General features: G+C 39.6%; 2 protein-coding genes across 7 annotated transcripts in view; one reads left to right on the forward strand and one right to left on the reverse strand.

The window, feature by feature from the left end:
- The first annotated feature begins 1,683 nt into the window (after positions 1-1,683).
- hppy (MAP4K3-like protein hppy) lies at positions 1,684-18,762 on the forward strand. Of its 4 annotated transcripts, XM_011154917.3 has the most exons (20): positions 1,684-2,350; positions 2,424-2,481; positions 2,802-2,957; positions 3,159-3,391; positions 3,475-3,738; positions 3,818-4,010; positions 4,092-4,195; positions 4,396-4,463; positions 6,311-6,349; positions 7,473-7,526; positions 8,237-8,304; positions 8,414-8,560; positions 8,953-9,128; positions 9,344-9,548; positions 9,634-9,817; positions 10,058-10,335; positions 10,475-10,558; positions 10,629-10,721; positions 10,798-10,924; positions 11,393-18,762. In XM_011154917.3, the coding sequence occupies exons 1-20, from the start codon at positions 2,240-2,242 to the stop codon at positions 11,490-11,492; spliced, it is 2,742 nt and encodes a 913-aa protein (XP_011153219.1). In that variant the 5' UTR covers positions 1,684-2,239; the 3' UTR covers positions 11,493-18,762. The 4 variants fall into 4 exon arrangements, with proteins under 4 accessions (XP_011153219.1, XP_011153222.1, XP_011153221.1 ...); XM_011154920.3 differs by lacking the exon at positions 7,473-7,526 and having other exon boundaries at positions 1,685-2,350; XM_011154919.3 differs by lacking the exon at positions 6,311-6,349 and having other exon boundaries at positions 1,685-2,350.
- A 1,059-nt stretch (positions 18,763-19,821) lies between these two features.
- Positions 19,822-24,454, reverse strand: part of GEFmeso (Guanine nucleotide exchange factor in mesoderm) — a 57,654-nt gene continuing 53,021 nt past the window's right edge. For all 3 annotated transcript variants that reach the window (XM_011154924.3, XM_011154922.3, XM_025308217.1), the window contains exons 9-13: positions 24,064-24,159; positions 23,833-23,962; positions 23,596-23,750; positions 23,385-23,492; positions 19,822-22,973 (exon numbers count right to left, since the gene is read on the reverse strand). In XM_011154924.3, the coding sequence (XP_011153226.1) occupies positions 20,523-22,973; positions 23,385-23,492; positions 23,596-23,750; positions 23,833-23,962; positions 24,064-24,159 (2,940 nt within the window). In that variant the 3' untranslated portion in view covers positions 19,822-20,522. The remainder of the gene's footprint in view (positions 22,974-23,384; positions 23,493-23,595; positions 23,751-23,832; positions 23,963-24,063; positions 24,160-24,454) is intronic.

The following is a 24,454-nucleotide window of genomic DNA, read 5'->3' on the forward strand; positions in this document are numbered from 1 at the left end:
TTTCAAAGAGCATAAATTTTTAAAAGATAAAAGACATCTTGAAGACGTCGAAAAACGTGCAGAAAATTTTAATATAAATAAATCGTATTTTCGATATTTTAAAAACGTCTTTTAAAAATTTACGCTGTCTGGCACGTGATGGCTCCGACCGATAAGATGATTAGCACATATAGAATTCATGCTGTGAAGAGGATCCATTAGACGCTCCGGAGCGTCCTAGCTATGTAATGACGTCATTAATCCCGGGTGTAAAAAGACGCTTCGGAGTCTACAAAGCATCTAGCACGGATTGCACCCTGGGTTATTTATGTTTCGGCCGCGAGAAGTTTACGCGTGGAGCCTGTTGGTCGTGGCCGGTGCGTAAGCATTGGTGTTAAACCCCTCGTTTTAAAGCGCGCACGGTAGCCTGTGGAGTGTGATTTTTATATATTCCATATAGAGTTCTAACTCGGTTCCACATCGTGCTTCATAGTGACCGGACTGGAAGCGGAAGACGGACCCCAAACGTGGGCTCACGCGTGCGTATCCAACCCTGTATCCTCTCCTGCGCTATCCTAATTATTCGAGCGTATTATCACAATGCCGCCGCCACGTACGTACTGTGTATGAAATGCAACATTTCGCGTTCGACCTATTCTTCTTAGCCGCTTTATTCTCTCTCTCTCTCTCTCTCTCTCTCTCTCTCTTTCCCTCTCTCTCTCTCGCATCTTCTTTGTGCTCGATCAGTTTCCACGGGCTCTTCGTGATTCTGCCTCCAAACATCGTCGACAAAATCTATATTCGGGTCTCGGGACATCGCGCGATGATAGAACATTCAAAGATCAACGCGCGGATCTGCAGAACGTTACGAATAATTCGCGAAATTGCACAATAATAATTGCGAAATTCAAGTTTCACCTCGTTTCATCACGTTTTACCTTGCGAGACATTCGAAGACGACTAATGTCCGTCTCTACCAAAATCAATCAAAAGTCTGAATCTAACTCCATCCAGATGAACCTAACCAGATGAAGATTTATAATCCGTTTCTACAAACGTCGATTAAACCTTAACCTGAATTTAAACTTCATTCAGACAAGAATTTCAACTCAGATTAAGATGTGGTCGACAATGGTAGAAATAGGCATAAGATCACAAACCGACAATCAGTGACGCGTTATAACAGTTATCTATTATATTCCGTTCGACCAAACGCAGTCTTTAATTAAAAAACAAACCTCATGTTTGCCCATCGTCCTCCTACCGCCATCGCTTATTCACGACAGATAATTTCCAGCTCGATCGAGGCGCACTCGAGATATCGACCGAGTATTGTACCGATGTAGCAGCGTGCACTTCAAGTTGCAGCCGTAATCATCGGCGATATCGATGGAGCACTTTTTTTGTTCTCGACAGAGAGTACATTGATCAGCGCAAAGAATATGCGGAAAAAACCGCATATTTAAACTTATACATCTGGTCTATTTTTATCTCCTGATTAATATTGTGTTTAATTACACTTAAACGATCTGAATATTATTTCACCATGAATATGACCCAATTTTGGAAACGGCAGTGCGGACGGGCGGTTTCCATGTGGACGACGCGGCTTCGCCGCAACTTCTAATTAAGGCCATAGTTAGCGCGTTAAAAAAATGTGCAACAATATCGGAGACAGAGCGCAACGAGCGACGGGCGAGCGGACCAATCGCGCGGCCAAATCGAGCGTACATCTCGAGGGTGTACGCAGGAACGAGCAGTGTGACCGTCGTCACCGAAATTTCGAAAAGAAAAACTAGCGCGATCGATCGAAATTGAAACTGCGATCGATCGGCCATCGCTCGAGTTCCTTCCGTCGCTCTCCGCTTAGCGCGCTACGGCCCCGAAATTTCCCGGAGAGCATGCAGGCACATGTCAGTCGGCCTGTAGACTGTAGTTGAGCGATGCATCGATTCCTCGCTGCAGCTGCATATCGCATATCGTAACAGCAGCACATTACGGCGTAGTCGTGGCCGCGGATCGCGGCCAATGTCAGAGCGGTTCGGGCTGTTGTGGACAATGGCGACGTCGTCGTCTCGACGGCTGCTGTGACATCCTGACGATGACGAGCTAGATGGTTCCGCTACGCTGTCCGGACGCAGCTGCGATCACGCGCGCATCGATTCACGGCGGCTAAGAGCGCATCCCGACGCACCAGGTGTCACGCACCATTCTCGCTCTCTTTTTCTCTTCTTGTCGGCTCCTTTCCGCGCCGCTCGTGATGGCCGTGAACGCGAACGCGTTGTCCAGTGATATCAGCCGTAGGAATCCCCAGGACGAGTACGAGCTCATCCAGAGAATCGGCAGTGGTACCTACGGTGATGTCTACAAGGTCGGTATCGCTTTCGTCGTGCACCTGATGATCGACGACCAGGTGCCGCAATTGTTCTGTTTTCTTTTCGCAGGCTAAACGGCTGTCTATGAACGACCTCGCGGCAATTAAGGTTATCAAGCTAGAGCCAGGTGAGTGTTGTCATCCACCGGGTGTTTGAAGTCGTATGGCCGTGTTGTGAGGATCTCTACCGATCTTGGCGTTTGGTAGTTTTTCATTTATTGTGACATGTCCCTTATATATTGTTATTTTCATGCAGTGTACAGAGTGATATGATGATCTTCTGATGAAATATGGCTGTAAAAATGCCTGTTTATCAGATTGTCTAGATTAACTGTTTGTTTGTGCACTTGCTTCCGAGAGATAGTGTCAAGCCACTGTAAATGATAGAAATTTGCTAATGAAGAACAGCTGAACAAGACAATTTGTGGTACTACTGTGTGTTTTATAGGTGATGACTTTGCGATTATTCAACAAGAGATTCTAATGATGAAGGACTGTAGGCATCCCAATATTATTGCATATTATGGCAGTTATTTGAGAAGAGATAAATTATGGATATGTATGGAATATTGTGGAGGTGGATCGTTGCAAGATATATATCATAGTATGTATAATATCTGTTACTTAATATTTACAATGATAGATGAAATAAAATTTTGGTAACAAATATTTAAATCCTATAAACAATTTTTATATAAATATTTTATAATAATATAATAACAGTTTATGACAATGTCACCTAATAATTTATAAAGTAGTTTTATTCTCCCTTTATTGAAGCTGCAATTATGTTTCTTATTTGCAGTAACTGGACCACTATCAGAAATACAAATAGCGTATATGTGTCGGGAAACTCTGACGGGTTTAGCTTATTTACATAGCATGGGAAAGATGCATCGTGATATTAAGGGTGCCAATATATTATTAACTGAAACGGGTGATGTAAAATTGGCAGATTTCGGTGTGTCCGCGCAAATCACTGCGACGATTAATAAGAGAAAAAGCTTCATTGGCACACCTTACTGGATGGCTCCCGAGGTACTTATAGTTCGGTAATATTTAAAGAAAAGTATATTTCGTACTTTTGTTGCAGACTGATCGAGTTTTTGACGATGTTACAGGTAGCAGCTGTGGAGAGAAAAGGCGGTTACAATCAGCTATGTGATATCTGGGCGTGCGGGATAACCGCAATAGAATTGGCGGAGTTGCAGCCACCAATGTTCGACCTGCACCCGATGCGCGCCCTCTTTCTCATGTCCAAATCGGGCTTTAAGCCACCGACACTGAAGGATCGTGACAAATGGAGTCCGACGTTCCACAATTTCGTCAAAGTAGCGCTTACAAAGAATCCGAAGAAAAGACCGACGGCGGAGAAGTTGCTTCAGGTTATTATTGCCATCTCATTCGATGTTGATGCTTTCGTGAGATAAACGCCAGATCTGTACGGAGCATCTCGAATTGCAGCATGCGTTTTTCCAAGGAGAAATGAGTAAAAGGTTGGCATTAGAACTGTTGCAAAAAGTGTCGAATCCTAGCCACATGTTCGCCGATCTGGAAGCCGATGAGGATGGCGCGGTGCCCAATGTTCCACAAAGAATAGCTTCGCGTCATACCGCAAGACCCAGACCGAAGAGTATATCGCAGTTGGACAGTGACGGTAAGCATGGATTAATAGCGAATAGTATGTCATCATCTTACTCACGTTTCAACACGCTCGTCATTGTAATCCGCCTTACAGATCAAATCAATATTGACGGAGGAACGTTACAACGTGACTCCATATCACCATCTGTGGACAGTAATCCAGCATGGGACATTATGGATATCATGAACAATGTCAAGGTAATTTTGTTGAGTATTTCGTCAATGAACGTAGTTGCAATAGCGCAAGCTTGTCAACGTGATATAATATAGTAATCGTATACTATATAATGGCTTATATATCTACATGTTATATAATTACTATGTTACGATATAACAATTAACGAAAACGTACTGTATATGGTAACGGAATTGAACATCTGATCTGCGTATTTATCTAGGCTGTACATAATTGTGATGTGCATCCAGACTGTGGGATCGGTTCAGCGTTCGAAGATGTTCAGGAGAAGTAAGTTATTTTGTGTTTTTCTTGTGTCTATCTCTCACACATTCCCACAAAACATCGGATAGATCGGAGCTTCGGTATCACTTTCACTAATATGGTAGTTGCTGTTTTGTTCGACGAGATTTTCTCGTTTCGTAAATATCTGTTTTGTAAATGTTCAGAACAAGACTCAAGATACAAGTTCCAACGCAATATCTTAATTTCTCGATGTGCATTATGTTTTATGTACACACATCTCTATATATACACATGGTTTAAAGAGATACCGTGACTTGCGGACGAAATACAATTATCTGACTGCATAAACAAGACAGCAATACGGTATGCTGTATCATAAGGGTCATCAAGACATCTTGTTTTTGGCTGATAGTAACTAATAAGTACATCTCGCATATGGCATGTGTGCTTATGCTTTGCATCATGTCATAATTGTTCCGAGTGAACGAGAGAAAAAGAGAGAGAGAAAGAGAGAGATAGATAGATAGATAGATAGATAGATAGATAGATAGAGAGAGAAACGTGTACATTTATCACTTACACTTGAAACAGCAGCACATCATATTCTCTGAAATATCTCGATAAATTTAGAAGACTCTTGTGCAAAATGTGATGATCACAGAAATAACTGGCAGAATAATCGCAAAATCGTTAAATACTGTAGCACATTCGTTCCTCCCGTCTTCCGTTGTTATTGATTAGCTGTTATTTCGACTTCGTGGACAAAAATTGCTTACTATTTATTTACTCGTACTTATTTTTGTACCAGTACACTTGGCGCGAACGTTATGACAAGTAAAATATTGAAACGTCGTAGCAAAACAGGCACAGAGATATTTCGTATGACTTTAAGGTAACATAAACGTCTTCCCCAGTTAGTGTGGCGTGAAAATTCTTTTCTATTCTGGATATAACAAGGATATGCGCTTCCCAAGACAAGTGATGTACATTTACACTTTTAATTTCATAAAACGCGTGAAAACTTTTGATTTGCCTTCTTGAATAATGGAAAATATTATATTAGAATTGGTATTCAAATTTTGCAGCCTCTAATATAACATGTAAATATAAAACAAAATTGCATTTTAACTTTCTTATATCAATCAAGATGGCTTCAAATGTAACAAGTATATAGATGGAATTAACGATTTTCTTTAACCAAGTATAATTAGTTAGAGTTTGTTGTAACAAAGACTATTACGTATACAGACACTTTCTGACAAGACAGATTTAACAATACGTTATATATATATATATATGTATATATATGTGTGTGTGTGTATATATATATATATATATATTAAATCACAAGCACCACACCTTTTGCATGTTAAGCGATAGACGTGACTGCTTGTATGATATTGCATGATTAAAAGTTTTCGAACAGTGTTGATATGTTATGCATTTTATCAAAGTAAATACAATCACTTCAGAATGTACTTTATGTATACACCAACATATCGATCTCATACATTAGAATTATTCATTGCAAATTAAAGACGACTAAAAAAGCGACTCTTTCTGTACCTACAAAGTTTGGTATACTCATTTTACAAATATTTCTCGAAATTTTATGATGAAAAGTATTCAAAAGATACTCTGAAAATCTCCCGATTTGTATGAAAAATTGAAATTATTTCTATCCTTGATCCTTCTTTTAACATGATATAGCACTCGGTTGTGTAATTCTGAAATATTTATATCTTGCCACTGATAAATATTCCCATATCTATAACTCTTTTTTTCTCTCTCTTTGTCCTAAAAGTTTTGTTTTGTAATCTACTTCTATTATTTATTCCCCGTATTTTTAATTTTTCTGATCAGTTTGTAATTCTAATAATTTCTCCCAACAGGAGTCTATTGCAGTACATTGATGAGGAGTTGTTGCTAAGGTATTGGCAGGTAACCCTTTTCCCTTGCACCTTGCACCTTGCACTTATATCTCCTGATGCTATGCATAATTCTTGTAAATTGCATCTTTCGAAGAATTAATTTGCTTAACTTAATCGCTTCTTTTCTTTGAAATCTTGTTCTGTTTTCATGCAAATAATAATTTTGTATCAATATGTATTCTTCGATTCTATTTGTTTGCTCTTCCTAAAAAAAATTATGTATATATATGTTTCTATTATTTCAAAATTATTCCAAATTTACGTTGTTAGGCAGATAGGAAGTAATAAGTTTTAAGTAATATACGTTTAAAAAATCGAATTAAATAAGTGGTAATATACAAAAGAGAGATATCAAATAATTTACATAGTACATAATCATTCTTTATAATCTATTTACTGAACGGAGTGATTAAAACTACATAATAAAAGGAAGGCACATATCATAACAGATCTAATCAACACCCACGCTGTCATTTACAGGAAAACATCAATATCATATGCGCACATTTTAGATAGACATAGGGTCTTGAAGTGTGCTTCTTTCTCATGTTACGTGTATTCGATGTTACTTGTTGCATGTTAGTTTTCTCGACATACTAACACACTAAATCTATTTTGTTAGCTATACTGGTGGAGGAGGCTTAATGAAAATGTCAGTTTTGTAATCAAGTCTTTTGTTCATATTCTACAGCATTGTCCTCTTCGATTCGACATTCTTTAATCGCCCGACATAGCAATATTTATCATACCGGAGATCTAAAAGGCAATTTGCAATTGTTACGAACTTTAGATATAACAACGCGTATTATGGGATAAAACTTTGGGATTATGATATTTAAAAGAGGGAGAGAGAGAAAGAGAGAGAGACGTGTCATCGTCACACGTTTAAAATCATTGCAATCACAATTTTTCTTTTTTCTCTTTTTTTTTTCTGTAACGCAATATCCCATGAAATATATTTGAAAAGCAGAAACAGTATTAGTCGCTTATCAAATACCTTATGTTTGTACAGCTTATTATATTAATTGAGCTGTTTATAAAATTCTGAAACCTCAAGAGCAGTATCGAAAAATAAAATTAGTTTATAATTTTATAGTATATGATCACAGTTTCATGTGTGCAGGGGGAATGCAATGTCGATGGTTGGTGGGCATTGCGACCAGCTATATTCCCTGCAGTAAGTAGATAACGAATTACAGTAAACAATTATTATTTTTCAGTTGATACGTTAACACGGAAGTATGGTCATTCACTTTTGTTCGATTGGTTATTCATTGAAAACATCATACACGGGACTCACATTTCAGATTACACTGTATTACGCAGATAATACTCTATTAATACACTTGCGATTATCTCGTTTATCATTTGAAAACTTTTGTCATCGAACGACGCAGGTATTGAGAGAGCAATAGCTAATCCTTTGATGCGAGAGATGTCTCAAGGTTGACATATCTGTTTCTGCCTATGATTTGTTTCATCTAGAATCTAGTGTTAAATCCGTATCCACTATATATCACGTAACGACAAAATAGGTCTTACATATATGATCGATCATATTAACACCACGATAACGTGCGATTGCTTTGTGACGTTTCAATACTAAAATTTGTTTGAGATATGCAGCTTTCTTCTCATTTCAATGTGTTTTTGCATCACACCTCGTACAATTCTTTTTATTCAGCATCTACAAATTGTTGCTCCAACGAGAAAACACTATCTTCATTTTACAATGCGATGCGACAAATAATGCATATTTTTTTCTTACATTTTCAACGTGTTATTCGTTTTCTACTAACAGCGTTCACATTTCGTTCTCCCGAATTACGTATGCGTTTCGAAGCAACAACTGTGCATTAATGTCTATTCAAACGCTTTCTTTTGTAGAGCTACTCTTCCACTCGGAGAATCTTCGAACGACTGCGAAGTACATTGTCCGTACTACAATGTATCTGGTGTGTAGATTATACATCATTGATTCTACATCATTGAATCTTTATATTATTCTCTCTTCTTTATGTCGGCGCATGCAGACACTGGTATATAGAATAGATTTATGCACAGGATCCCAAGCGAGCCCCAGACGACACAGTTCCGTGGACGAATTGTATGGTCTTGTCAATAGTTCTCAATCCCTAACAGCTGTAAATGGACAACGTCAACGATCATTATCAGACAGTGGCCCTAGGGACGAGTCCACGCAATCAAATGGTGAGGCTATACATCGTAATATATGTTTTAACATTTAGATTTATATAAAATTATAGTAAGACGAGAGGGACCAATTATATAATTTAAACATAATTATAGAGTATAAATATGTGAAATATATTAATGTATATATATATATTTTTTTTATAAATATATATTAAATATTAAAATAATTTTAAGTATCTCACCACGAATTCAGTAGTGAAATACTTAATGTATGAAAAAAATCATAATGAAATATGTAGCACGTAATAAATATTATTGATACTTTTTGCAAGTTCTCTTGAAACATCGCTCTGTCTTATATACTATTTCATTATTTTAATAACTATCACATAATTATATATATATATATAATAATTTAATAACTATCACATAATTTTTCTTTTTAGGCGACAATGAGATATCAGCAGATCGAGATCGAGAAAGTATGAGTCCTGATTTACTGTCGGACACACCGCCTGTGCCTCCAAGAAGAAGGGATCGGAAAAGGCATACGCCACCAAGACCGATTAGCAATGGGTTACCGCCTACGCCGAAGGTGCACATGGGAGCGTGTTTCTCAAAGGTTAGTTTCTGAAAATTGAGAACATTTGAATCGAGGACATTTGATCTTTCATAGAAAAGTATAGGACATAAAAATTGAGAACATTTAATATTTTATAAAAAAAATATAATATAAATTATAATCATTACACGTTTTTCTTTCGTTTTGCTAATTGCTTTTATATCCTTTTGTTACATATTTTATGTATCAAATCTCTCTGTTGACATTATTGATAGGTATTCAACGGCTGTCCATTGAGAATACACTGTACTGCAAGTTGGATTCATCCAGACACAAGAGATCAGCACTTGTTGATCGCTGCGGAGGAAGGAATCTACAATTTGAACTTGAACGAACTCCACGAAACCGCGATAGACCAATTGTACCCGAGGCGCACTATCTGGATGTATGTTATCAAGGATGTACTCATGTCCCTTTCGGGTAAGCAAGTCATCGAGCAACTTTCCTCACGACTAGTCAATTCGTGTATCCTCTAAGTGCCTATGAATCTCATGTCGGATTACAGGAAAAACACCTCAGTTGTACAGGCACGACTTGCTAGCGATGCTAAGTAAACAGACTCATAGGTTTTCGTTGCACATGAACAAAATACCGGAAAGATTAGTCCCTAGGAAATTCGCCCTTACTACGAAAGTGCCGGATACGAAAGGATGTACCAAGTGTTGCGTTGGGAGAAACCCATACAATGGGTAAATAATAAAAATGACATTGTTTTATATACTTCTTGCAGATATATACTCTTTCATATACTAATTTACTAATTACTAATTTCTTTCTAATGCCTATACTTCTATTGCTATTCTTATATACTTTCTATTAATGTCCTTTCTAATACATACTTTCTCTATGTATTATGTGAGCCTTCAACAACTTTTTTTCTTTTTCTGACGTGATCACAAATTTATGAATGCGAGTATTTTTTGACGTAGATACAAGTATCTGTGCGGTGCAATGCCGGCGGGTATATTTCTGATGCAATGGTACGACCCATTGAACAAATTCATGCTTCTGAAACATTTCGACTGTGTTCTACCGTCGCCTCTGAACGTCTTCAAGATGGTCATCACGCCTGAGATGGAGTACCCGATGGTGTGTGTATCAGTTAAGCAGCCATACCAGCAAAATAAACTGAAGTTGGATTTAATTAACATGAATTCAGGAGCAAGTTGGTTTCATAGTGATGAATTGGAAGATATGGATGGTTCAGGTATCGATAAAAATTCATTTGTGCGCAGTGCTCAATGGCTTATATCGCATTTTCCTTATCTATTTCTATCAGAAGATTAAACAACTTGTTTTTCTAATCCGAAAACATTATTCTTTTTAATATAAAGATACTATTTCAGCGACTGTGATACCAAGAAGAGAGAATTTGAATGTTATTAATGTCACGCAGTTCGAGAAGGACGCGATACTTGTTTGTTACGACAGTGAGTGTTATCAGTAGTTATCAGATATTTTGTCGTTTGCAGTACTTTCAAGAATAATTCATATTTACAGATGTAGTGAAGATGGTGACTTTACAAGGGAAACCCCGCGTCAGCAAGAAGCAACTGTCGGAGCTGCAATTTAATTTTCAAATCGAATCTGTCAGTAAGTATCAACCACTTCACTCCTTTGTAATCAATGTCGAGGTTCACGAATAAAATGTCACGTCGTTTTCTTCCAGTTTGTCTACCAGATAGTGTACTGGCATTCCACAAACACGGTATGCAAGGTAGAAGTTTCAAAAATGGCGAAGTTACACAAGAAATTAGCGATCCAAGCAGGACTTACAGGCTACTTGGCTCAGATAAGTATGTATCTGATATAAGCAAGATAATTCAATATGTATGCGAGCGAAATAGTTTCCAAAACTTTCTGTATATATTAAACATACGCTGGCTTATAGTTTGAAAAATTTTATACTTTATATTAATTTTATACTTTTTTATACTTACTGCTTAGTAAACGAATGATGTTGAAGTAATTTTAAAGAAGTGAGATACCTTAAAACCTTGGCTCAAAGAATGTATGTTGTGTTTTTCAATTGTATCTCTTTATTGTTTCTTTTCCTTTTTTTCTTTACGCTAAAAAAAAATAAAAATTGTTACCTAGTTTAACTAAAAGAACAACCTTATTACTGCTATGTCCATTTCTACTAACGTCAATTAAATCTTAATTTAAGTTTAAATTATTTTATTTAGATAAAAATTTGAACTCAGATGAAGGTTTAATCGACGTCAGATTTACGTGCTAAAACTAATGATTGTCACGTTTGACAGGGTTGTCATGTTGGAGAGCCATCTGGTTCACAGCGGCACACTGACCGAATCGGAAGGAGCAGATTTGTACATTCTCGCTGGACATGAGGCCAGCTACTAAGTATCGATTTAAGTAGCTAACACACCGCGTTATCGTTTCGCACGATTTGTGATTGGACCGCGCATGTAACGTGAGACGACTACCGGGAGCGGCGAGATCAAAGTCGCAGAGGTAAAGCACTTCGTCACAATCATTTATATCCTGCTGCACGCACGTAGTCGAAACTGCTCTAGCGTACCGCTGGTGTGCGGGCTTCAGTGCTGCAATCATTGCTGTCTCTCGACGTAGTCGATATCGCATAGACTGGTTATTCGCGGTAACTGTTTTCTTTTCCCTTTTTTACCGAGAGGCATCCTAGAGCTAGCCAGTTCTTTCGAAGGATACAAGTCGAAGAGCTGTAATGAAGGCGAAAGAAAAAGAGAGAGTCTGTACGCGAAATTGACCTTATGCCTGATAAAATGAAGCCAATAATAGTCGCAACTGCTTCAGAAAATACTAGTTTTGAAGCGGTTTACTCGTCAATTTAACTATATATATATATATATATATATATATAAACTACGCTTCCCTCTGGAGATCACATATAATTACATATAATTACGGAAAGATTTAGAATGAGATCGAAACCTCAAAAACTGAGTCCTCTTCGGAGAGCTGTAAAGCTGATGAAAGTATAGAGTGTTGTAAAATAGTTTATCGCACCGACGTGACGGATATATAGCGATTATTATACAAAAATATATGATATTTTCTCGTCGAATGAGTTTGTCCATGTTTCACAACGATATGTAGCGAATAGATGCAATAGGGAGATCCCTGAGGTTTCGAACCTACTTTAAATATTTTTTAGTAATGTAGATTATATATAGCTAAATTGACCGACACACCGCTCCGATGCGAGAGCACCGTTGCACCGCGCGTTTGAGTGCGCAACGAGGCACTCCGCGATGCGCTCTTATGAATTTAACTCCGGTAAATATATTATCCTCTCTTTTTAGAGTTCTACATCGTAACCGTGTAATAGCTTTTAGCCTTCGAGAACCGTTTAATCGTAAATAGCGTTTATTAGGGTAAGCATTCACGTATTTGTATCCTTAATGATCACGAGATTATGATAGACGAGACGATATTTATATTCTTACACCAAGTCGCATAGTTTTCGAAGGTTAAAGCGCTATATATCGCCCCGCCCGGGTGGAATATCCGGACGAATAACGTTTTAACGGAATAAGTACATCCGCTCCTCGCAACATGCGTAACGGGATTCTCGCGGAACTCGTGTTACATCAATTGGATTGACGATACGTAATGTACGTCTATCTATTCGACCTCTACCGAATCGTATTTGAATTATGTCTTCTTTTTTCTAAGGAAAAGCTTGCGAATTTTCTCGTTCGATTCCCAAACAATCCTTCGTTTTTTACAATATAACTCAGAAACTAGCAGTCGATCGATCTACTCATTGCAGAAAAGATAAATTTCATGTTAATGTACGAACAGAGTTGCCAGACGTCCAGATTTTACCATCGATGTCCCCAGCTAATGTTGAAAATGTCCATATTAAAGGTATTCCTTATTCTAAAAATAAGCAAAAATGTTCCTATTCATCGATATATTCTTTAAAAAAAATATATTTTTTACAAACTACATTTCCCGTCTTTCTTTCTCTCTCAAAAGTCCGTTAAAATTTTTCAATTTTCAAATTCTGGCAACCTTACCTACAAACCCATCGCTCAAATCTGATCCGGTAGAGGCACGGGACGGGGGGCCCGCGTTATCCTCTTCCAAAAACGACCTAGGTTGTAAACGTAACGACAACGACGTAGAAGGAAAGTAGCAACTAATCGATGTATAGAGCGCAGCACGTTGTGACAGCGTGTTTCTGAATGGAGAATTCCACGTAGAAGCAGGATCTTCCGTAGGGACGATGCACGATATATCGTCGTGTTGATGTGTGAATATATAGCGTGTGCACAGTACAAAACGCGCTTGTACCAATTGTTGTATTCCCGAGAACATATTGTGCGTAATGTGTGTCGAAAAATCCACGCATACTCGAGCTTCATTTCGTTGGGCATACGGGATCTATTGTTACGAAGGAGTTATTTTTCGTAAGACATTGTGTTTATCAGTGTCTCTAATTTCGGGAACGATCGTGAAGACGAAGTGTAAAGTGTGATGGGACGCGACGACGATCATCCAGCACCTGCATGATTAGTCGCAGCGCCTGCGTGATTAGTCTCTGGGAGATGTTAGTTTGCACACGTCGTTTCGCTCGCTGCATGAATGTAACACGATACGAAGGATATCTGCGCGCGATGATAATCAGGAGAACGTTCATCCGAGACGTCTCACGTTCCTTCGTTCTGCAAACGCTGCGAAATTCTCCGTATAATGCTTCTCTTCGATCAGGATAGTTCTCTCTGATAAAGCACCATTGTGATATTCGTGCTTGAGAAAGGCACTCGGAAGAATATTCCAATTTTCCCCACAGGGAGGAACGATTTGTAAAATTGAAAAAATGCATTGTTTTATACTTGTTCGTATACTTATGTTATTTTTATTTATTGACTAACGTCAACATCGGCCGAGTTTAAATTGTCGGTATTCTCGTAGAAATTGTTTGAGCCTCAACGAAATAAACGATTCATTTGCACGCAATCCCCGTATCGAGCACCACGAGAGTACATTTGTCCGTAGAAATTTTCTTTATTTTATGTATATATATATATATATATATATATATATCCAGTAGTGTTTTATCAGTATAATATATCGCTAACGAATATATTGTCATTTATCTGTGAGACGGCGAACGGAGTGACTTTCATGTGATTGGTCTTAAGACTGGGAGAAATGCATTTTCTCGTTTACAGTAGACTTTCTTGATACTATACCTCGAGGAGGAAGAGTGCTGGACTACGTAGAGCGTAGATGCGAAGAAGGAAGTCCGCTTTTTGTTACACGGCTCGATCTAGTAAAAAATGCTTTTGCTTATATGCGAATTTCAGGATACTTTCAAATATCCGTTGCTGATTCTTCTGATCGATTTATCCATCCGTCTGCAAGCCGATATTCGCCAGTTGATAATAATAATATTCTGAACATTCCTCTTATCTGAAATATTTGACCAGTCTTATTATGAGCGACTCACTCTGAACGCACAATTTGATTATTAAGGAGTGAAAAGTGTTATAAATATTATTTCGTCACGTTTATACACTATAGCACCGTTGTGTTCCCTTTGCGTTTTCTCGTGAGACCGATGCTTGAATCAGTATCGTTTTTGCGAAAATAACGCATCGGAAGATTCCGCGTCGCCTCGTTGGGTCAAGTAGCGGTTTCTGTCATTGCACGTTCGGCTGCAATATCGGGAAGAGATCGGAATCTTTCGATAATCGGTCGTGAGAATCGCTCGTGTTTCCTTAGCACCGGACAAATATCCCGTCTGCGTCTCGTGCGAAGCATGAGAAATAGCCGTAAGAACGTAGTCAGTATCTGGCACTTTTCCACCTGTCGTCGACGTATTGAGATTTTGCGAGCCAAAGTCCTTTAGTTTGCAACAGTCGAGGGCGAGACGTAAGCTGAATTGTGTAAGGAATCGTCGGAGTAAAACGTATAATTATCGGCGGAGTGTTGAACTATTTTGATATTTTATATGGACTTTTTGCTGTGTGTATATATATAGAGAGAGTAGAGTTACTCGCGAAGAAAGTATTATATTAGCGTGAAATTTAATATACTAGCAGTTGCAAGTGCAAGAACCCGGTGGTCTTATTGTTTCCGCTGAATCGTATATATTGTAACAAAAGAGAGAAAGAGGGAGAGAAAGAGAGAGAGCTGTCACGACATCGATAACGCATGTATAATATTATATCATGTATACTTGCGTCTTTTGAGTTTCCAACCGTCATTCGAGCTTCTAGGATTTGGCGTTTGCCTCGGAAGAGCCTCGAATATCCGAAGGAGTTCGCGATGCGACAGTTCTCTCAAGCGCGTTTTGTCAGACGTTTGATTCCGGCTGGCAGTTTGTCACAAACCGTTTGACGACTCATTCGAGGCGGTGTCAAATGTGACGGTATGCGTGAGAAAGCGTGGAATCTAACCGGTAATACGATCACGATACTTATCGTAAGCGTTGCGATCCCGCAATCAAACACCAAGTCGACCGTTTAATCAAACGCTACGCTAATTAGTATTACATATTATTTGCATGCACTACGATATCGCCGGTATGTGCATTGACACGACGCCGTCTTGAAAACGGAGATGAGTGAACACGTGCAATGTCTTCCCCGTGTATACTTACAGTATAGCATACTATACGCGCTATAGACGTGTTAAATGTTCGCAATACCGACATTGCCGGAAACACGTTTCGCAATATTCGTAATTCGATCGCGTGATTTCACAGTTTTGATCATCCGGCGGACCGCTTCCTCAACATTGAGAGAACTATTCGGCCGAATTGTCTCATACACTTCTGTATAAATCTTCTTTTCACAATAAGTAATTCGTCTAACTTACGCTACGTTCTCATATTTACCTTTAAGAAAGAGGGAAGGAGAGGGAGAGAGAGAGAGAGAGAGAGAGAGAGAGAGAGAGAGAGAGAGAGAGAGAGAGATTGCGATTTTCAGGAAGGACTAGCGAGAATGATCTTCATTTTACGAGACCCGGTTTAACCGCTAAATTACTCGAGAGTTGTTTTAACGTTATTATAGGTAATTTATGTCTATACTATTACGGATATCAAATCGATAAAAAATACAGTTGTTTCGTTCGCGTGTAGATGATTATTTGCGCGAGATACCCGCCCCTTGCCGAGGACGTACACCTTCGCAAGATATTTTAATAATAACGATAAATAGTAACTGCATTGTTACCTGATGTGAATTTTTGTATTATTGTAAAGACAATAATTTTATTCGGATCGTCGTAAATCGCGAAGAGAAACAAACATAGATGTATCGGCATAAAGGTATATACATTATTGAATCTTCGCATCTATAGAACGGATAAATTAGCGAAAAGCGTGGGGAAAAGATAAGAGATATAATTAGAAAAGATTTTAATGCATCCTGTGACACACAGACCAAGGTTAGAAGAAACACGTGAGCTAGAAAAAGACACAGACACGTACATACACACACGCACACACACGATTTTATGTAGACAATCCACATATCCAAGTTCTACTCGTGACCACTTAGAATGAATTAGAATTTTTATTCTATAATTTTCAGAGGAAACGAAAACATAGGAAAAAGTATGAGTGTAAAACATTGATTTTATATAACAGTTGATAAATAACGCGGATTTTTTCGCACTCTTATCGATTTTCTCGGATTCAAATCACTTATTTTAGACGAATGTCACGTACAGTGGATCGAAATTAATTGTTCGTCCAAGCAGAATATAAGTTTGAAAAGCACCTCATCCCATGTGGGAAGGTGGCATATTTAATCAGTCCAAATTTAAAGTCGAAAATTATAAAAATTTTCTTATATTTTTCAATATATATATATATATAAAGTTATATATATATATATGTATATAAAACTTCGATATCTTCCACGAGCACATTAATTCCTTCGAACACATTTTTTTCTCAAATTTTCGTTTCATGTTAATTCCTCCGAAACCAGTTTTTCTTTTCAGGTCTTTTTCGTGTACCTTAACTATTCGGAATAACCGATTGATTTCATTTGTGCAGGATGTATTTCCGTGCGAATCGGCGATTGCCGATCCATTATACATTGAACTGCTGCATGCTACTTGCGGAACATTGTACACCCATATTTGCGATCTCCGAAGAATCTTTTCGTGCAGACACATACACGTGTAGCGCTAGGACAATTAATACAGCGATGAAATGTACCTGTACACATCGACCATACTAATGGTTTACCTCTATATATACGGATGCTTAAGTTCCGAATTTCAATATATATATACGTGTTTCCACGAAATTTCGAAATCAACAATTAATAGCGAACGTGTAGGACAGTAACGGGTATATTTATTCCTTAGCCTTCGGCCATCCCTCGGATCTATCTAGATTAAATCAGATTATGTTGAATTGTAACCTATATAAAGAACATGTTTCAGTATGTTCAACAGATTTTTACCGTTACTCTCAGAGATTCAGTTATCGAGATTTTTTTGCGAAAACATCTGTTTTTTTTATGCGATACAAATAAGATCAGTATTTTGAAATGAAAGTTCAGTATAATCCTGACATCTTCGGTAACAGTATGTTTCAGTGAGAAACATGCTTAATTCGATGGTCCAAGGGATAAAAGAAGATTAAGCACATGCATGTATGGCTTACCATTGTTTTCGATCGAGAAAGAATTTAATGGCAATTAAAAAATAAGTCACGTGCAATTACGTTTTGCATGCGACGACACAGCAGAGATATACAAATATTTTGTGAGAGGCAAATTCGTAAATTACGTAAGAGATGAAAAAGAGAAATATATATATACACATAAACGTATATAAACAAATATATTTAATAAAATTCTTTGTGACGTATTGTAAATTCTCGAAGAGATATTCAATTAATCTAATCGAATGGATTCCGATAATTTTATTAATTATTAGCCGTGATGATGTTGAAGATACGAATTGCCGATATATCAATAGTTATTAACCAAAGCCGTAGTGACAGATAGATAACAATATGAACGGATGAAATTATTCTTACAATTTGAAATTAAGGGCAAGAAGAAGAAAGAGAAATCGAACGAAAGATAAAAAGAGAAAGAGAGAGAGAGAGAGAGATAATGTGTTACATGGTACAGAAATTTTAGGAATAAGGAGCTTCTACTGTATAAAAATTCTCAATAAGTGTTACTCTGTTACATTAACGATCATATATAATTATTTATTTTCAAGAGTATAGTATGTAGCGCTTTTCTGGAAATTTACTGAGATAAGCTGAGATTGTACGACAAAAAAGAAAGAGATAATTCTTGTATAGGTATGTAACGTATGTATAGGTATGGAAGAAGTGGACGTTAATTTATTCTTTATAGTCGCGGGCTACGTATTAATAACGGAAGAGGCGTATATAGTGGGTTTTCTCTTATAAATATTAATTGGGATAAATATATAACAGAGAGCCGACTAAGTCTGTAATATTACGCGAGAGTTGTATATAATGTGTATAACGTATTATATATATAAATATTATATATACATATGTTACTTTTGCGTTCGCCGAGCCCCTTCGTTTTAGTCATTTTTATATAAATACAGTATTATCAAGATAATTTATAATTATGAACGTATCTCTGATTTACCTGTATCTAAAAAAAAAAAAAAAGGAAGCAATTAGCCAAACTTCTGTAAATAGACAACTTCTCGTAATAAAAGCTAGCTGAAAAGAAAATATGGCTAAAGATATCCGACGTTGCGGTCATTTCGAATGTCCTGTCATTTTGCAGGTACTTACCTAAAGAAAGAAAAATATTGTCATATATATTTCGAATGCCACCTCCTGTCGAAACGAGACAGAGAATTCAAGAAAGTGCGGCAAATTTTATAAAATATTATATTACTTTGTACACTGATAGCACAATACATGTGTATATATATCAACTATTCTCTTTGTTCGTGAAACAGCTTCTTATGAATGGCATATTCTGTGACTTTGAGACGTGAAATACGATCGTCGCAATCCGGTATTTTCTGCAAAAATTCTTAATGCGCAGTTTTAGTTCGAAATTTTCCCTGAAATTATCAACAGTATCAGACTTTTGCAAATTTACCGAGATACTATGATACTCCATGATGTAATTTGTGATTTCGATATTTTACATTTACATCGGGCCGTGTATATATAAGTAATTTCGGATTTTTTATCCATATGTATTCATTTGTACGTATAACGTAACGATTACATTTTTGTGTCGTTATAATTCTATGAAACAATGTGTTTGCGAAGAATAGCATACATTAAAACTACGCGCGCATCGTTTCATCATTTAAATTATAATGAAAATATAACAAAATAATAATAATTATAACGACATATAGACAAAATCGTTTCATTTTATCTGAAAAATTCGAAATTATTGCACACAATCCAATGTAATAATACCTCACAAAGTGATATTTCGCATATTCTGGTGAGCAAACAATTCCTGTCATCAATAAAATAGAAGATTAAGTAAATAAAATTGAGATAATGTTTTACCTTCCTAGTGAATTCAATCAATCAATATGCGAAACACCGTTCCAGTTTGTATGTCGCGAGAGATAACGTTGTAGTAACTTATTCCAACCAATATTACAATTACGATATGAGAAAAGTCACAGCTACTCGAATAGAAAACAAATCAACAGAGTGGAAGATCGATTAAAAGTGTCATTCGCCTAAGTAATACCGAACTTGCAGGCTCGTATTGTCCACGTGCGTCTCAATCTAGCCCCTTTCTCAATTAAACAATTCTGTTCTATGGCTTCTCTCGCAAATGCTTCTATATAATTAATTAAAAATTTTCTCCGTGTATTCTCTATATGTATAATATACGTAATATCAAACAATACTTATAATATACATCAACAGTCTATAGGCGATAAGTGTCAAATATGAGAACTTGGAGTGTGATTCCTTATGCTCCTATGATATAGAACACGTGGCAATCTCCTTCGCGCGCACGTCGCCACCAAGGGCGGTACGAAACCAAAGTTAAACATTATCACGTTACATTGTTAAACGATATTCCACAGGTGCGCGTGGGGAAACTTCCAAGCGCCAAACAACGTCCAGTTCCCTGACTTCTCTTTCTGACATAGTGATTAATGATCAAACGGAGCGCGAGCGTGTCCAACTCATGCGTCGGCGGGATATGCGAAATTTGAGCGGAGAACTCTTTCTGTCCGTCGATTCCGATTCAACGGACTCCATCCTTTGCGTCTTTAAATCGCACAAGGTGCCTTGAAGTGCCCTGAGCCTACAGCGAGCTAGACTACAAATAGCTCGTTGCATGTTAGAATCAGGTTGAAAAGTTTTAATCGATTTCCATTCCCAAACGCCGCGTCTACTTGTTCTCGAGTATGCGTTTTGCTTAACTCATAAAATCACGTCTCTACGTGACCTTGCAATTGACCTACTATCTTCCGTACCCAGCCCGCCTGGCTCTGCCCCGCAGAGACGTCGTCCCCGTTCGTCTCGGCCGTGTCCCGGCTGCACGCGCCTCGCGGACTGCCAGTCAGCGACTGGTAGCCGTTCGCCGGGGATAATCTCGCGGTGACGTTGCCGAGGACGAACTCCGGCTCAGCGACGACGCTCTCCTTCGCGAGCACTGACTTGATTCTCAAATAATCCGGTTTCTGCGCCACGTTCGGCTTGTACCTCGACGTTAAAGAAGTCGTCGTCTCTTGTTTCCTCTTGACGGGGATCGGCGGCGCGACCTTCGTCTTCTGTGTCGTCGCGGTCGGCGACGGCTGCTGCGCCACGAACACCTCGTCGACGTCGCTGAATATTGCACTGTCCCGGAACGCCTCGTCCACGTCGGCATCAACGTAATTCTCGATAGTCTCGAAGCATCTCTCGTAGAAGCTGTCGGTCTCGCTCTCGCGACGTTCCTTGTTGTCGTCGCACGGCTCCTCCTCTTCGCGTTCCCTTCTGTCCGATTCGCTTTTCTTCGACTGATGATGAGCGCCGGAAGAAATCTGCTGATTGCGCTTGTTTTCGGCGAACAGGATCGCAGGATCGGCGTAGTCGGACTGCGCGATCCTGGCGCCCAAGCTGGAGCTACCCTGCTTGTAATAAAGCAGAGGCACCCGCTGGTCCGAGAGACCGGCGCTCGTGCAACCGACCAGCTCCTCCACGTCCGAGGATGAGTCTTTGATGTGCTTCGACTTGCTCCGCCTTTTCAGCTGGCACTTGCCGACGCTCAAGGACGGGAAGTAACGCGTACGGTCGAACTCGTCGCTGCATTCGAGCGTCTCCGTGCTCATGGTGTTCCTAAGACCCTGCAGACGACTGCCCGCCTTGGAGAAGACGCTCCTGATGATCGCGCTGCCGCCGTTCGCCCGGTAGATCTTGTGGTCCGGGTGAATGCTCGCGCCGCTCGCGGACACGCGCATGTCTGAGTAAGCGTCGCTCAGCGCTGCGTCCTCCAATGAGCAGAAGAAAGTCGACGAGCTGGAGGAGCTCGTCGAGGCGGGCATCGGGAACTTGGCGATCCTGCCCTCGGGTTGGCAGGTAGACGCGTACCTCTCCATGTCCTCGAGATTAATCTCGGCCGGCTTGTCGGACGCGATCGTGAACGGCCGCTCGCTCATCGGTTTACCGTCGCGTTGCAGAAAGCGCGACTTTGTCACGCTCGGCTGCTGCGAATTCGGGCTGATTTGGAAACTGCGGGGCAACGAGCCGCATTTGGGCGGTGAGGTCGGCAGTCCTTCGCACAGTTTGGTCAGCCAAACGGCCGGCTGCGTCGGACTGTCGTTACCGTCGATGTCCTTCTCCGTTTGCAGACCTTCCCAGACGTGCTGCAGGTTGTCGTAGTTGCCGAAGCCCTTGGAATCGACGTCGCGTGACGCGTCGTTGTCCTCGCTCTTGTCGTTGCAACGCTCCGCGTGCGTGACCGCCGGGGAATTCAGTTCCTTCCGTTGTTCCAGACGCGACGCGTGGTTCGAATCGCACGTCGTCACCGTGGACGACAATAACTCCGTGACGTCATTGCTGTTGCTGCTCGACGTTGAGTTCTCGCGGATTCGCAGCGCTGTTTTGATCACCTTGCTGTCGGTGACAATGCTTTGCCGTTTGAACGCCTCGAAGAGCGCCCGCTTCTCGTGCACGTGGTTCGTCTTGGCGTTGCGCGTCAAGGTCGACAACTCGCTCGACTTTTGGCTGGTCTTCAGATTGTCGTAGAGCAACTGCAGCGGCGGATTCTCCCGCGTCGAGGACAACGAGTTCCACGCGTTGTTCGTCCGGATCAAACGATGTTCTCGGTGAATGGCTCGCGCGCGACCCAATCGATTGTTGGTGTTGTTGTTACTGCTGTCGTGGTTGTTATTGTTGCAGTGGTTGTGGTTAGTCGAGCCGGCGATGTAACTGGAGTTCTCCGCGTCACTCTCGTCCGATGTGTCAGCCGTAATACGCTTGTTGAAACGTTGCTGCCGCACATTGATGATGCTATTGGTCCGCTGTTTCTCCAGCAATTTCTGGAATTCCTGGTTCTGCTTGAGAATGTGGCCGACGATCTGCTCTACCGTTTGCGCCTCAGTGGCTTGGTGCTGTTCGCTACTATTGTTGTTGTCTTTGGTTTCGACCGGTGGCGTGTTCAACGTCGCCGTTTTTTGCTGCTGCTGCTGCTGCTGCTGTTGCTGCTGTTGCTGCTGCTGTTGCTGCTGCTCCTCCTCGCTCGAACGAACCTCGACTGCTTCCTCGGCGGTCTCGGCCGTAGTGGACTCAACATCCGCGCCAGTCTCTCCCTTCTGCCTCTCCTCCTCGTCGGAGTGATTGAGACACACGTACGACTGGAAGCCGGGTTCGGACTTTCGTCTCCAGCCGGTGAAGCGATCCTAAAGGGAAGATTCAGGAATAGATTCGTCGAAATGTCTACGTACAAATGTGTTTCGCTAGTTTTCTATGTGAGATTTCTTCGTGAAAAGTTAAGGATAGAGAATGCGACATCGATAATCTCCGTCTATATATGGTACTCCAAATAGACCACAAGACCACAAACACCTTCTTTATATAATAATTTCGGAAACTGTATCACATTAAGTATTAATTACGGCTCGCACGATTGTAGACCGTGAATGTCATTATCGATAGAATGATTTAACAGTACCGTATCTAGCTTTGTTCCTATATTATCCGAAAGGAAAATAATTCGTTATTCTCATAGATTTTCATGATAGTTACACACGCGTATTGTGTAATAATTAATGTGAATATCGATTATGAACATTCGAATCGTGCAGTTTTACCTTAACTTTCGAAGCTCGCGCATCCGAGGATCTGTTCAAGGTTTGCTCTCTGGAATCGTTAATGATGCGACTTTCATTGTCATTCTTGCGCGACGATGCGGGAGAACTCTGAAAGTATATCGATCAAAAGATGAAGAGATTTCAGTTAATGCAACGTAAGAGGCATAAAATTGAATACGTCAATATTATTAAATAATTCGTCGAATCTCACCTCTATCGCGGTATCTGATTTTCTGGAGCCTTTTTTGAACTTTTGCCTGAGACCAGTTTCGGATCTGCGTCTGTCCCGTTCCTGCTTACGTTTCTCTAGGTACTCCGGAGGCGCGGAATATTTTTTCGCCGAACCTTTGTCCGCCAAAGCGTCATCTGTGCCCAATTAATCGGTAATATTACTTCCGTCTCAATTTTCGACAAAATAAACTTCAAAAGTTCTAATTGCCATTTGTACCTTCTTGTTGCGTCTGACCTAGTTGCAACACCAATTGTCTCGCGTGCGAAGGAATCACTGCGTTATAATTCTCTAAAATTACTCTCTTAATCTGCAGAGTCCATTCTCTCTTTTGTTCCAAGTTGCGCGCCTGAAAGATAAACGATAGACTGTTAAGTGAAAATACGATCAACCTTGAGTGTAGTTTCAAACCTCGTTTCGCAACCGATGATGCATCTCCATGGTACTTACTTGTAATGTGTACTGCAATCGAGGATTGTCGAAAGGTATTACGTGAAAACTAAGTGGCTCCCCTGGGATACTTTCGATAAGCATCAGGTTTGAACACTAGAAAAAGAATATTAAATACACATATAATTTGTAATTTATAGCATTTAATCGGTCGTGATTAAATACACTTTTAAACCAGACTTTTTATCAATTACGCAAAAGTCGTTTGAAGAGAATAAAAGAAATATTTTCCTAACGAAATTTTATATATATTCAGAAAATCAATAAATGAGCATAAAAACATATTGATGGGAAGGTAAACGGTGAAAAAGGTGAAACCACGATACAGGAGGCAGAAAATTAAATGATACTTTCACTCTCCCGCAAGAAATACCAAAATTAATTCTAGTGA

Source organism: Harpegnathos saltator, unplaced genomic scaffold (genome assembly GCF_003227715.2).
Source record: "Harpegnathos saltator strain DR-91 unplaced genomic scaffold, Hsal_v8.6 scaffold144, whole genome shotgun sequence".
NCBI classification, from domain to species: Eukaryota; Metazoa; Arthropoda; class Insecta; order Hymenoptera; family Formicidae; genus Harpegnathos; species Harpegnathos saltator.

What these genes read in the sequence shown, in the direction of transcription:
- hppy (XM_011154917.3), top strand. Translation starts at nt 2,240, where the DNA reads ATGGCCGTGAACGCGAACGCGTTGTCCAGTGATATCAGCCGTAGGAAT. An exon ending in CGGCGGAGAAGTTGCTTCAG is followed by an intron (nt 3,739 to 3,817) that starts GTTATTATTGCC and finishes CTCGAATTGCAG; the next exon opens with CATGCGTTTTTCCAAGGAGA. An exon ending in TTTTCAAATCGAATCTGTCA is followed by an intron (nt 10,722 to 10,797) that starts GTAAGTATCAAC and finishes GTTTTCTTCCAG; the next exon opens with TTTGTCTACCAGATAGTGTA.